The sequence below is a fragment of the Macrosteles quadrilineatus genome, unplaced genomic scaffold, assembly GCF_028750875.1.
Source record: "Macrosteles quadrilineatus isolate MER2022 unplaced genomic scaffold, UCM_ALF_1.0 Scaffold_1__1_contigs__length_201487025, whole genome shotgun sequence".
In the NCBI taxonomy this organism is placed as follows: domain Eukaryota; kingdom Metazoa; phylum Arthropoda; class Insecta; order Hemiptera; family Cicadellidae; genus Macrosteles; species Macrosteles quadrilineatus.
The window spans coordinates 62,743,832-62,758,060 of NW_026542594.1; the positions used below are offsets into that span (position 1 = coordinate 62,743,832).

Below are 14,229 nucleotides of genomic sequence, written 5' to 3' on the forward strand. Positions count from 1 at the left end.
CTTATTGTTACACTTATTAGCTAGGTATTTTTTCTAACCAATAATCAATGATACCAACTTTTGGTAACAGAATGGTAACGAAAGTCATATTAAGTAAATTGGAATGCTTCAATAAACATACTCTAGAAAATAGATGGTCAGCCCAAAATATAAGTAATGAAACAAATTAATAGATCAATGACATACTAAGCAGCTTCTCGAAAATTATACTGTAAGGTATAACATCTAGTGTTTGTTTGTATGATTAGTCGCGTAAACTTGTTTATTTCATACTGTAACACATTTTTAATAATAAAACTTCTTTCACTCTTTTTAACGAATTTCCCTATAGGGAAGTAGCTATTACCGTAGGTGGCACGGTAAGACCTAGACCCGGGACCGATTTCCTTTTTCATTTTGATGTCCCCAGAGGCCAAAAACAATATTCGTTCACATTTATATATATATATATATACGTATATATATATATATACGTCCGTGAACGCGATAACTTGAGTAATTTTTGTCCGATTTTGATGAAATTTGGTTTAAAGGTGTAAAGCGGGATAAACTTGAATGAGTTCGCGAACCAGCACGATCGGACCATGGGAACGGGGCTTTTGGGGGGGGGGGGGGTTTATGGGGTAAAAATTGGTTTTTCTCACTTTTGACCCTCAAAACACAAAATTTCCAAATTTCTCTTTAGACCTTTTTAAAGAGCTTAAAAAACAAATGATTTAGTATACAAAAGTATTTTTGTTCGATTATTAGTAACGGAGAAAATTAAAAAAAGTTAAATTTAAAATTCCCATGTTATTTTTATGAAGAATATTGTCAAATGTTGTAGTTTGCTTGTTTATGAATATATTTTGATCAAACTTGGCAAATTTATTTATTTTGTACTAAGCTATCAATATTTTATTCAAAAACACACTTTATTAGTTTCCTTGTAGCAGCAAACCTAGGTACTCGTTAAACCTAATGTTATTAAAATATATTGAACTGAAAATCAATTCAGACAAATGGAAATTCGCTTAGTCAGCAGGTTTGCTGCGGTGGGGGTATTTTCAAAAACGACGTTCACTGCTGATACAAACCACATGAAGCCAACTTATAACGTTAAACTGTTGTTGTACGATAATACGCATATTGCGCCTCTATTTCTACAGATAACATATCACTGGTTGACCAGGAAGAATCACGTAGTACGAGATGTATAGTTGAACGCCAGTTTCACAAGTTCTACCACCGGAGTTTCCAATACAACAGACGATTGGTCATAAGTTAGTTGTGGGGACTGGTCACGTAGATATAACTGCCTTTGTCAAAATGTGTTTTGTTACATGGACTTGACGATGAATCGTTCTAACTGAGACGTCAGTTACTGATACATATTTAGTTACGATCACGAGCTAGTTAAATAAACATAAACCTACACCATGAAAGACTATGTTTTATCCATGACTAGCTGGCCCGACGGACGTCGTCCTGTCCTAATGTGGTTTTATGTCAAATGCTCGTTCATTTTCAAGATGAGCTCTTTCGCATGGCTCAATCACGCCCTGGTTGAAGTTCGTTCGCTACACTCACTCACCTTTAGACTATGTTTTATCTATGATAAAAGCTAAGCAATGTCAAACTGTATCACTCTAGTTAAAAATAACCTTTGTTTAGAAGGTTGACTATTACTAAAATAGCTTGTTAACTATTTTGTTAACAAATTAAAAACGATAATTTCATTAATTAAAGACGATTGTTTACCAACAAACTAAGCACTGGTAATTGTTGTATTCATTCTCTTTAGTAGGCCTAATAGCATAACATTGAATATTTAGCTTAAATAGTAGATAACTTAGATTTTAGGAAAATATTTTAATAAAATATTGAATATTACAACAAGAAACATAAATAATTAATGAAATTGATCCAACGAAAAAAAAACATGCTAACATTGAGTTTGTTACAGACCTTAAATCATAAATTGTTGCACGTAAACACTACATTGAGTTTATTTTTTGATACAACGGGTTTCAAAATAAAAACACACTAGTGGAACCCCGTCGAAATCGACGGTCAATCTTGGGGTTTTATGTAAATTCAGCTAACTGCGATAGATAGAGTGAAGTCATTAAAATCTTAGTTAAATGAAGGGAGGATAAGCATAATAATAAGTATGACGATTGTATTCCCTAAAAACGATATTGATGAATTCGTTTAACACGATATTTCTTACCTTTTTATCGGCTTTAGGTTGCCCAAAAGGTTTTTAGGAGTCTTATAATTGTTTGTTCATGAGTTTGTTTCATGTCAAAGCCACTTTCACATGGGAGAATGAGTTTATATAATTAGTCTATCATGTTACGGAAAGAGTCAATATTTATTACTAACAACTAATTCCATCTGCTTTAGGAAAATCATTCAGATTGTATCCGGATTTATAAGTAAATCTTCATCTTTGGTCATAAAAATACAGAATTTTATAAGCATATTAAATTAGTTTTTTTGTATTTGATAAAAATATCTGATTCTCCAGAAAGCAGTAACATTATTACTTCGATCCAAGCAATTTTAATTCCTTCTCTTGCCACATCGACCCATGTATTTAATCATCCTGTTCTTACTTGATAATTCGTTAACTTATGGGGTAGTTTTGCCTTGGCCAGATCGATCACATAAAGGCATGTATTTCGTGGATGGAATTAACCATAATTGTAGGAAATTTGATCACAAATCTTGAACATTTGCGGAACCAAATCCATAACCTAGTCCAGCCTTGGTAACAAATTATGCAAGTGCGATGAGATGTGATGACACTGTTGTGTTTCCAAATGTTGTAGTGAGGTTTAGATGCGTTGTTCGACCTAGCTACATGTGTACATCAAAATAAAAACCCTATACACATTTTTTTAAATACCTGAATTGACATTAGTTCAACTACTTCACCAAAACCATAGGAAACATACTCCGTAGTTAGTCTATTCCAAAACTTGAACACAACTCTCATCCTCAACGTACTCATCTATGAAACAATTTTCAACCCGATTATCGACAACTTTTATACCAATAAATGAATTTCTGGTGTTCTTTCTTGAATTAAAAAATAAATGGTGATTGAAAGTAGGCAAAAAAAGGCAAGTGCCAACCTTACAATATATATTAGCTAACCCGATAAGGAATAATTATATATTCCTTCGAAATTAATATGTCACACTTATTTCATTATTTAAAATTTTCTAAGAGCAATAAATCATAGATTTTTGAACAAAACATTTAAACCGTATAATAAATTCATCATTTTGTTAAAACTATAAAAAAACTTGACATGCAGTGGAGAATCAATTTAATAATGTAAACATTTATTTTTGACAGTTTCAGTAGACCTTTGAATACAATTTTAATATTAACAGCTGGTTCATTAAAAGTAGTGTAAAATTATCCATATGGTCGTATTGTAAACAAAATTGCAGAGTGAACTTTAAAGGCCTCTGGGGCAGAGCCCCAAGGAAATTTACCTCGTTTCTCTTTTGAGGGCTCACCTACAGACCAATACCTTTCTTTAGACACCCCTACCAAGTTTTTACGCACTGCCGTTCTCTCAAATTAGCTGTGACAAAAACCCCGTTTTCCTCCATAAGAATAACATGGGATGTGAATTTAAAGGCCACTGGGGCAGAGCCCCGAGGGAATTCACCATGTTTCTCTTTTGATGGCTCATCTACAGACCAAGACTTTTCTTTTGACACATCTACCGAGTTTCTACACCCACCCGTTCTCTCAAAATAGCTGTCACAAAGAAAAACAGTTTCAAATTAATATATAGATTCTTTGTTTGGTAATGTTTTATATCGGCAAACCATAGGCGTCGATTGAGAATCGCATGTTGTTTGTCATGTTTAAAGTTTTTTAATCTATGAATTTGTTTCTTATACGCCCTTTTCCATAAAAATTTATAAATGCTTTCTTCCCAGGTTGGTGGTCTCGCAAACTTTACCTTTATATTTTACATTTATCGCTTGATTCGTGTATACAAATATATACATACAACTGCTTCCATTTTAAAGATACTTTTTTCACTAGACCACACTCTTCTATAACTATTTTATTTTTTTCATTTATAAGTTGGAGGAAGTAACGGATTGCTACTTTAAATATTCAAAACAATTTAGTACTGATAGTTTTCTATTTAATTAGTTACGATTTTTATACTCATATTACCTGAAAACTAAATAAGTTTCTTACTACTATTATCAACTTATATTACCGATCTATTTATGTTATTTTCCCAAAAGCCGTATTAAATAAGGAAGATTCGTTTTGTGAGTTATATTTCACAGATAAATCCAACAGTGAAAATGCATGTGACAGGTTTGGATACTGTTTGGAATTTAACAGCGTTTTAAAATTGTCAAATACACGTTTGGGCTGAAAATGGAAGCTATATAATTTAATCATAACAAATTAGATTTTAAAAATAAAAAAGTTCGTAAAAAGTTTAATTGATTTTAAGAAATGATTTACTGTTTAATGTTATATCTTTTTTTTATATCCGTCAAATAAACATTTTAAATTAAAAGTAAATAGCTAAATGAGAACACAAACACTACATATAATATAAAATATTTTATCTCTATGGTTTGATAAGCTTAAATACATGCGATAACTGGATGGTTCACGTTTTTTATTATAAATGTTTTACAGTGTCCGAGATCATTTCAGTGGAAAACCAACAATATAACGCCTCGACTGTCACAGTCACTCACGTTTAACATTTCAAAAGTGACAATGCGTTTATATGAGCTGGGGATTATAGACAATACAATAGACCTACATGATATTCTTGTTTAATTAAAAACTAAATTGAAGAATAATTAAACATTTATGACCGTACGACTAACTTTTCCCATATTTATTTTATGCACGACATTAAAAATGTATTAACATATAAAATTTTTATTGTAAAAAAAATTAACGACGTATTGTCTTGGTCAAATTTATTAAGTCCAATGTAAGAAAGACGAACAAACGAAGTTTGTCAACGTTTTGAAAGGTTTGTAAATAACTTCTTGATCAGCATTGTACGTGTTATTAAATTAATAAAAGTAAGTTAAATTTAATTGTTCAGTTACTTAAAGCATGCTCTCCAAATATTTAAATAGTTTTAATCGTAGAATATTATATATATTATGTACAAACGTAATCAATCCATTATCTACTTGACACTTAAAAGTAAAAGGAATGGTGTATATACATGTTAAAATTAAACTTACGATATAATAATGCTACTTAATTATAAATACAATAAAATGTGACTTTTATATAAATACTTACTATATATTTTAGATGTTATACTCATGATACCCGTGGAATAATTGCAATTTAAGCACTCTAAGTACCCGATTGTAGACACAAAACTTGTATTTAACTAGCTTACGTTCTTACACAGAGTATGAAGATTCTGAAAATGTTATAAAATAAAATAATGCCAAATATTTTTAGTTATAGCTTCGAATATATGTTTCATTTGGTATTTGTTTTAATTATTAATTTATGATGTAAAAACTATTTTGTTAGTGATGGTATATTTTCAATTAAAACAAGTTAGATCCACGTTTATTAAGGCCTTTGGTCTAAAACAGTCCTAATAGTGATTGATAACGGGCCTTAAATTTAAAATAGCCATTATTTTGGTATTTAACACAAACGATATTATAAAATTTATGTTTGGTTCAAAATAAATCGTATTATGTATTACACTTTAAAACCTGGTGTTTTCTTTGATGTAAATGTCATAATTATCTTTTACGTTTAATTAATTTCAATAACAATGCGTGTTTTGAACAAAAGCGTTTTTTATGCAAAAAAACCAATTTTTAAAAGATTTGCACATAGGTTTAGAAGCGAAAAATACATACATAACACACTATAGCATATAGAAGAACTGAGCTATATCACTAAAAAAAAAACTATACGAGTCATGAGTCATGCGATAAGAACATATGCTTTGGTGGGTCTGTGGGAAGTATAATATATAAAGATGAATTTGAAATAATAATGAGTTTAGGAACGAATCTTGAATGATTTTATTTGATGGTATAGCATGAGACCTTCCACTTATAATTAAAAGAGTTCTTTTCGGAACTGAATTATTTGAGAGAAAATTGTTCAACTGGATATTCGAATCTTTGAGTGGCATCGATGACATAATTCATATTACCACTCCCAGGATGACTGAATTAGGATGTTAGCCAGGCCGTAATAATGTATGACGCAACGACCTTTTAAGTTATTTTAAAGTTATTGGCGGACATTAGAACTTCGTCACAGGTAGTATGTAACTTCTAATTTTACCAAAACACCTTAGAACACCTCTGTGGTTAGTGGACCAGGTGACTTGCAACCGCATCCTGCGATCGAATAGTAACAGGTTCCGTACATCGTACGCAGTCTTCATAAAACTGGGTGCTCAACAGGAACATGTACTGAGTACATGTATATGGCTAAGAATAAGCAAGTTCAGCCTTAGAGCACATTGTAGAGTACGTTGTAGAATGATATTGGCGTGATGTATATAGCGTGTTCGTATAGCCTCATATCATTCTCATATCATCATAGCTATGTAAATTAATTGTCCCACTTTCAAATAATCACCAATCATATTGTAGATGATTATCATAATCTTGACAATTATACAAAACAGAAATTCGTTAATAATTGTTACATCGAGAGCTTTTCTATGTTCGTATCCGTGATGAAAGGTACTGAAATTTAGGGGAAAATTTTTAATTGATCTATTCTCTAAATATTTTATATAAACAATAACAACAGCAAATTCTAATTGTTGCCGGTACTTTAATTGTCAGATCAATATACATTTTTGTACTATATACAACATACTTTATTATTTAGTAAGGCCCGCCAGTGGCTTACGTTTTTTTTAGATCTACTCTTTCTTGATACAATAATTATATTCAATAAAAAAGTGCGTAATATAAGAAAATTTCATAAAAGTTTAAAATATAATTCCAAACACACCCTTCTACCTTTTCCTCTATTCAAAGGCTAGTTCCCTTCCCTGAGCTCCAGCCTAGCGTCATCTAATCTCAAACACATGTTCCTAGACGCTTTTTTCTACTCTATCCCTCTAGTCCAGCACCTAGACTATGATGTGGGCGGTCTCTGCCCGTAGACAGGTCAGTCTATTATCACCATATGTGTAGCACTCGCTCAGATGGTCGCACCTTGACTCAGTCTGTATACGGATCTCGGTCCTACAACATCTACAGCATCGCTCTCCTTAGTCAGAATATGCGGGTGTGATAGTGAGGTCTAAAAGCATGTGTGGTTGTACACAGCTTTCTTAAAACATGATTTATTAGTGTTATTTCTTGGTTAATGTGTGCTTAGTTTAGTGGTTAGAATATTTTGTATAACGTGTTATGTGGTGAACTATGCGGTTAAACATAGTGATAATTTGTGCGGTGTTTTGCTCCTACTCTGAAGGTTACATGGGCGAAGGTGGTTCTGGCAGTGGGAGTGGAGATTTTATTTTTGAGGTAAAATTTGTTTGGGGTTTCTATGGGTGTATTACTGTTGTTTAATAATGTCTCATTGTTGTAAACATTATATTTTATGGGATAGGAAATTCTAAAAGCATTATTTAGCAACCATGCAGTTTGAGTAAGCCATATAAAAGGGGCTTCAAGTAAAACAAAACTCATCATTAATATTATTTCATCAGTTCTTGGAACAAAGTTTTTCTTAAACTAACTACTTGTTATTTCTGTTATAAATTATCACGCTTTTTGAGGTGTTTATTCTACTTTTATTTTTTATGCATTATGTAGCATTTATCAATAACCCAATGTAACTTATCTTATTGATTTCAATATCTCATAGAGGACACTTTCCTTCACTATTCCTCGTTCTATTTTTTAATGGAACAAATAGTCAATAATTACAAAAGATTTCCTCAATAGCCTTGAGTTTTATTGACTCTTATTTACTTAAGCAATTAATTTTATATCAAACTAATCAAATTCATCGAATACAGGTTTTAAAATTGTATTACTTAAAATTAGAATGTAATATAATTGTATTATTAATTTCAATATCTAATGTCAGTTTGTCAGAATTTCATGCACTTGGTACAAATTTAAGTATACCTAAAAGACCTTCAGCGACAGTTTAACTACAGGTATTAATTAACACTTTGGTGCAACATCAACAATGCATTTCTCATTCTCAAGCAGCTTTGTTAACACGACCTTGACGTAGTCGAGCGTTCGCTCGAATAAGTTCCGAAACACTATTCCTCTAAATGTATGTCATTTATGAAATCTATACCTCGAATGCTCCATATACAGTGAATCTCGTAAGGTGTCCAGTATTGATTTCAAACAAACCGTTGGTCCTACGATGATGAAGTAAAATTATTTCCCACTAAACCAACCCCAAGGAATAACGTAAAAATATTTTTAACGATTTTTAAATACAGGGTGTACCAAAAACTGAGGGTCACTAGTCCGAATCTACAAAATATCAAATACAAACGTATATCATGTTATACATAAAATTAAAGCTCTTTTCAATCCAAACCATTTGGCGGAATCGGATTTTGATTATATTGATTCATTTCAAAATGGTGGCTGTTTTTGTGAAAAAATTTGTACTTTTTGAATACCCTGTATTTTTCTTAAAAATTCAGATATCTTGATTCTGATTCAAGTATCGCATTTCCTATGAGCTAAGCTTTATTTTGATATGCAACACTTCAATGTTATCTCCAAAACAAAAAGTTTAAAAAATATCAGTTTTTGAAAATATGTACATAGCCAAAACTCAAAAATTTCAAATAGCATCATATGTCAAAAAGCATAAAATTTTAAAGGTATTGCAATTCTAAGAAACTTTCAAATTTAAACCTTATACGTATCTATTTTGGTTTTTGAGTTATCAACAAAAAACATGTTTTCCCACATTAAAACGCATGTTATTTGTTATGGTTATTGTGTTATTGTTGTGGTTACCACGATGTTAACAAATAACATGCGTTTTAATGTGGGAAAACATGTTTTTTGTTGATAACTCGAAAACCAAAATAGATACGCATAAGCTTTAAATTTGAAAGTTTCTTAGAATTGCAATACCTTTAAAATGATACGCTATTTGACATATGATGCTATTTGGAATTTTTGAGTTTTGGCTATGTACATATTTTCAAAAACTGATATTTTTTAAACTTTTTGTTTTGGAGATAATATTGAAGTGTTGCATATCAAAATAAAGCTTAGGTCATAAGGAATGCGACATTTGAATCAGAATCAAGATATCTGCATTTTTAAGAAAAATACAGGGTATTCAAAAAAATACTAATTTTTTCACAAAAACAGCCGCCATTTTGAAATGAATCAATATAATCAAAATCCAATTCCGCCAAATGATTTGGATTTAAAAGAGCTTTAATTTGATGTACAACATGATATACGTTTATATTTGATATTTAATAGATTCGGACTAGTGACCCTCAGTTTCTGGTACACCCTGTATTTAAAAATCGTTAAAAATATTTTTACGTTATTCCTTGGGGTTGGTTTAGTGGGAAATAATTTTATTTCATCATCGTAGAACCAACGGTTTGTCTGAAATCAATACTGGACACCTTACGAGATTCACCCTGTATATCTTAAATAAAAAATATTTGAGTAAAAACAATAACGTACATCTTGAACAAATTTAAAACCAAATAATTGTGACACCTGCAGTTCTTGGATTCTGATGAAACCTATTTCTCTATCTATACCTATACCCTGACGTTAATTTTTTAATGTATTTTAAACAAAATAATGTCTGTATTTTAAGGCAAAATAACACAACATACTATAAATCAAATATGAGCTTTTCCTACGGTCAATGAGTAAAGTGATTGCTACAAAATGTGTCCTTACATATTGACTCTTTCGTCTACTTCAACTAACAGTAACGGAAATGTCAACTGTTGTGGTCACCACTGTTGACAGTCAACACATACACAAATCAAACCAGAATCAAACTGAACAGAAACACGAAATGCCGTTATCAGTATCTAAAGTCAATGATTAGGCCTACGCTCTCCTTACTACCCTTTGTGCTTCCTCTACTAGTTTTCGTTATCTCCTAGTCCTCTTAGTGTTCCTAGTCTATAGCGTGTTCCATTATATCGACAAGTATAGATGCTACTTTACCAAATACAGAATGCTCCCTCTGGTCACCCACATGCGCTGGTCAGATGTCTAGGGTATAGTTTGACAGGATAGATTACAGCTGTTAGCACCCACACGTAGGAGTGGCGCCTTCTACTGTACCAACGCGCGCCGTGACATGGTGATATATGGTACAGTGGGCGCTGCGTAGAATAGGACCTAATGTTATAGGCCTACCGGGCAGTGCTACAAAACTGGTGTCATTATTTGAAGAACTCATTAGTATGCCCACAACTGTATTTCAAGGTGGGATTATTTATCTGTATATAAGACATTTTTACAGGATGTTAGGCCTAATAATGCTAGTAAATTAGTGTAACTATCAGTAATAAAGTTAAATAAAGGTAAATGTGCTAAAATCGCTTACTTTTTAACAGTGAATAAACTGGTTGAGTTAGTACCTAACATGTTATAACGCATTTAACACTCAGAATAACCGTTAACTGTAAATTAAATCATCACTTTGAATACTCTTTGGAATAAGTAAATAAGTTAATGTAACAATTAAAATACTACACCAAACTTTAATCCTATGGATTTTATCTTTTACAAATTTACCTGAAAAGTTCCGAAAAACTTGGTAGGTTTTTGAAGTAAATCAAAGACTAGTATATGAAAGACTGGTATAGTTTAGGAAAAAAGTAAAGATATTGTTCATTCACTATCGTACACTAAAACTAAGTGATAGAGTTATGAATATCATTGTCTACAGTACTTTGATTCTAAATATCTTTGTATTTACGTTTAATACAACATGTTAAACCTTTTATCAACGAATAACATTCAGAATCACAATGTATAAATTGAAATATACAAACTATAGTTCATAATATTAAACAACCTATACTTCGGCAATGTATTTATATAACTTTAGTTTTTCTAAAAAAAAGATATTAGCAAAATTAACTCTTATTGGTTACACAAGGCTATTACATATACCCATTTACTGAATATATTATGAACGATCCAAACCCACTAGAATCATAAACCACTCCTATTTATAGTTCTGGATGTGATATATCAGCGTAGCAGCCTACACTCTTTGACGTTTAGCCTATAATACTGTTCTACAATTTGTATAAACAAAACAAAATAAGAACTTTTCAAAATACCTAGTTTTGGCGTTCTCTTTACTGATGAATACAATGAAAGTGGGAAACTTGATTTAAGGTATGTTGATAAAAACATTTGGGTAAAATATGACTCATTAATTAATCATGATGACGAAAAAAAGAATAGTTTTGTACAATGAATTGCTTTGAAGGAATTTGTTTATATTTAAGAAATGTATACTTCGTTAACTGCTTCATACAAAAACTTTGCGAAGTGATGTTATCTGAAGACTGGGAAAAGGTATTTTCACATAAAATAAACCCGTTATCACTCAGCTCGTAAACTATTGAGACAAATAAAATATTATAACTTAAAGTTTGGCAGTTCTTAATGTCATGTAAAATTTAAAATCGTTGGAAACAATTAAGTTGTTAAATTTTGCAAGACAAACATTCAAGTTCAAATTAAAAGTTTGACTTTTGTTGATGAAAAGTCAAACTTAAATTACTGAAGAATTTCGTTCATTTGAACTTCAATAATATTTTGTGTCTTCGAGTGAACATTTTACCTCATAATGTGCTGGGCGTCCAAACATATATTTCTGTATATATATTTCAGCTCACTGAACCAAGATATTGTATTTAAGCTAGTACCAAATGTTTTAGTCAGTTTAGAGAAACTACAATCACTAAGCTTCTAGAAGAGTTCATTTTTGTTTTGGAGTCACCCCTATTTGTTTTAACTAATTGGTAAATTTAATAATTGTAACATGATACATTTATGTCATTTGTTCATATTCGTCTTTAATTCTAATAACTAATAAAATCAACACAATTCCATCCGTTGACATTCAAGTTATTGTTCGACGGAATGAGATATTTTTCACAGATAACACTGTTTTACAAAGCTCGTGTTTTATTCCAGTTACAAAACAAACAATGTGTGTTGTCACTGTTAGTCACGCTTCAGCAGATTTTATTCTTTTTTAATTTTTTACCAGGGCCTTGGTTCTATATAAACAAAATTTGAGTATATAAACATTTACAGGAGTGAAATTAAACTTGTTTTCATAAAAATTGGTGATTGTAAAGTAACATATAATGGTATATAATTATCTATTTACCCATTTACATTTTATTTTCCACAATGAAAATAAATTTATTTTACGAATACGTCAAGTACACGCATATATCTAAAAAGATCTAAATTTATATTAAATATATAAATAGATTTTTCAAAGTAAAAAAATACCCTAACCCTTATTTTCAATTAAACAATATTTTTTACTGGACCATACGAGTATAAAAATGGCCTACTTGTGACATGTGTTTTGCATGTTGACATGTTTTTTACCAACAAATAACTAGTCCTAATCGTTGTTTTAACTAACCTATTTACAGCACTTACGTCAATTAAATAAAACATCTTAAATATTACATCAGGTTTCATATTTTTCTAATCAATTGATTACAAACATATTGAACATGATAGCTATGTTCACAAAATTAAAAATAATTGAGATTAAAAAATTTAGAATTTTGCTTTAAAACGCAAATTAGTTTTCAGCCAATTTTTTTTAGATTATTGAAACTGTATTTACAAAGAGAATATGAGATTAGTGTCCTTAAATAACCTAGTAAACTTAATATCTCTAGATCATAAGAAAAGTTCAGTAAAATTCAAGTTCATGGTAATTTCAAAAGAACATTTTTAATCTCGCATAATATTATTAAACATATATTGGCTTAAAACTACCAACGTATGCATTTAAATCGATATACTGTTTACTGCGGAGATAAAATTAGCCTACATTTCATCGTCCATTTAATTTTCTGTATGATAAAAAGTGTATTCAGATTATATGTAACATGTGCAATTGTGTTGTTCCTACAAATATCCAAGATGATATCACACAATTAACCTTTTTTTGTTTATTTTTTTTATTATAATAAATTGAATCAAATTAATAACTTGATGGTTTTGCTTTTAAATATTTTACAGTATTTTCGTATACATAAACTACTATGATTGATTTATTAGGCAATTCTCCATATATTAATTGTATGAAATACTATATTACGATAGGTCCCATGGTAAGACCTAGACCTGGCATCATTTTACTTTTTCATTTTGATACCTTGAAATAAAGATTGCTTTAATATGCACACAATATTGATGTCTTACAAAATGTATTCACAATTTAGCTATACATTTAATCCTATACAGATCATTTACTATAACTCATGTGCCAATATGTCCATCAAAAGAAGGGTGTCGAATTGTTCTGATTACTATGAAGGCTATTAATATTAGTACATAAATATCCCTCGTATAAACAAATTAACCAACCTACCTATACTAGAGCAATCAGAAAAGGAACATATGAATTATTTATGACAAAGTATGAACATAAATTTTATTTATACAATGTTCGAATATCTGCCACAAACGTTACACAGCATCTAAGGCATATCAGAAACGAGACCATGTCTGCCGTAATACTGTACTACCTTCAGTTGAGAAACTTTGACTACAGTTTAATGGATTGCTTCAGGCTTAGGACGGATTTGCCTCATAGTTGGCACTTAGTACAGTTTACCTTCAAATTATCAGAGATTACAACATTTTCATATATATATTTACTATTTTGATCCATAGCGTGGTAATAGATTTAGTCTTCCACGATAAAGTAGTTTTAGAATAAATAATTTTAAATTACATATATGATGTTGTCATATATTCCCCGGATTATTATTTTGTAATATATTGATTTAATAAGACTTATACAACTACACATTTACATATATTTTATGTTAATATGAGAATACAGTAATATAGCTTTAAACCATAAAACTGCACAACGATTTCACTTAGTAATAACATATTAATTAGGACATTAATTTGACCTATACTATATTTATTTAATTTTAAAAAATCTTTTGAAACTCAAATACACTGA

General features: G+C 30.5%; 1 protein-coding gene across 3 annotated transcripts in view; it reads left to right on the top strand.

The window, feature by feature from the left end:
* The window catches only part of LOC128983334 (collagen alpha-1(XVIII) chain-like), a 162,097-nt gene that overhangs the window by 62,730 nt on the left and 85,138 nt on the right, over window positions 1-14,229 (top strand). The window contains exon 1 of one of the 3 annotated variants that reach the window (XM_054402587.1): window positions 7,479-7,532. The exons of the other annotated variants lie outside the window; for them this stretch is intronic. Within the exon in view, the coding sequence (XP_054258562.1) occupies window positions 7,485-7,532 (48 nt within the window). The 5' untranslated portion in view covers window positions 7,479-7,484. Of the gene's footprint in view, window positions 1-7,478; window positions 7,533-14,229 lie in introns of those variants that run through there. 3 annotated transcript variants of the gene reach the window in all.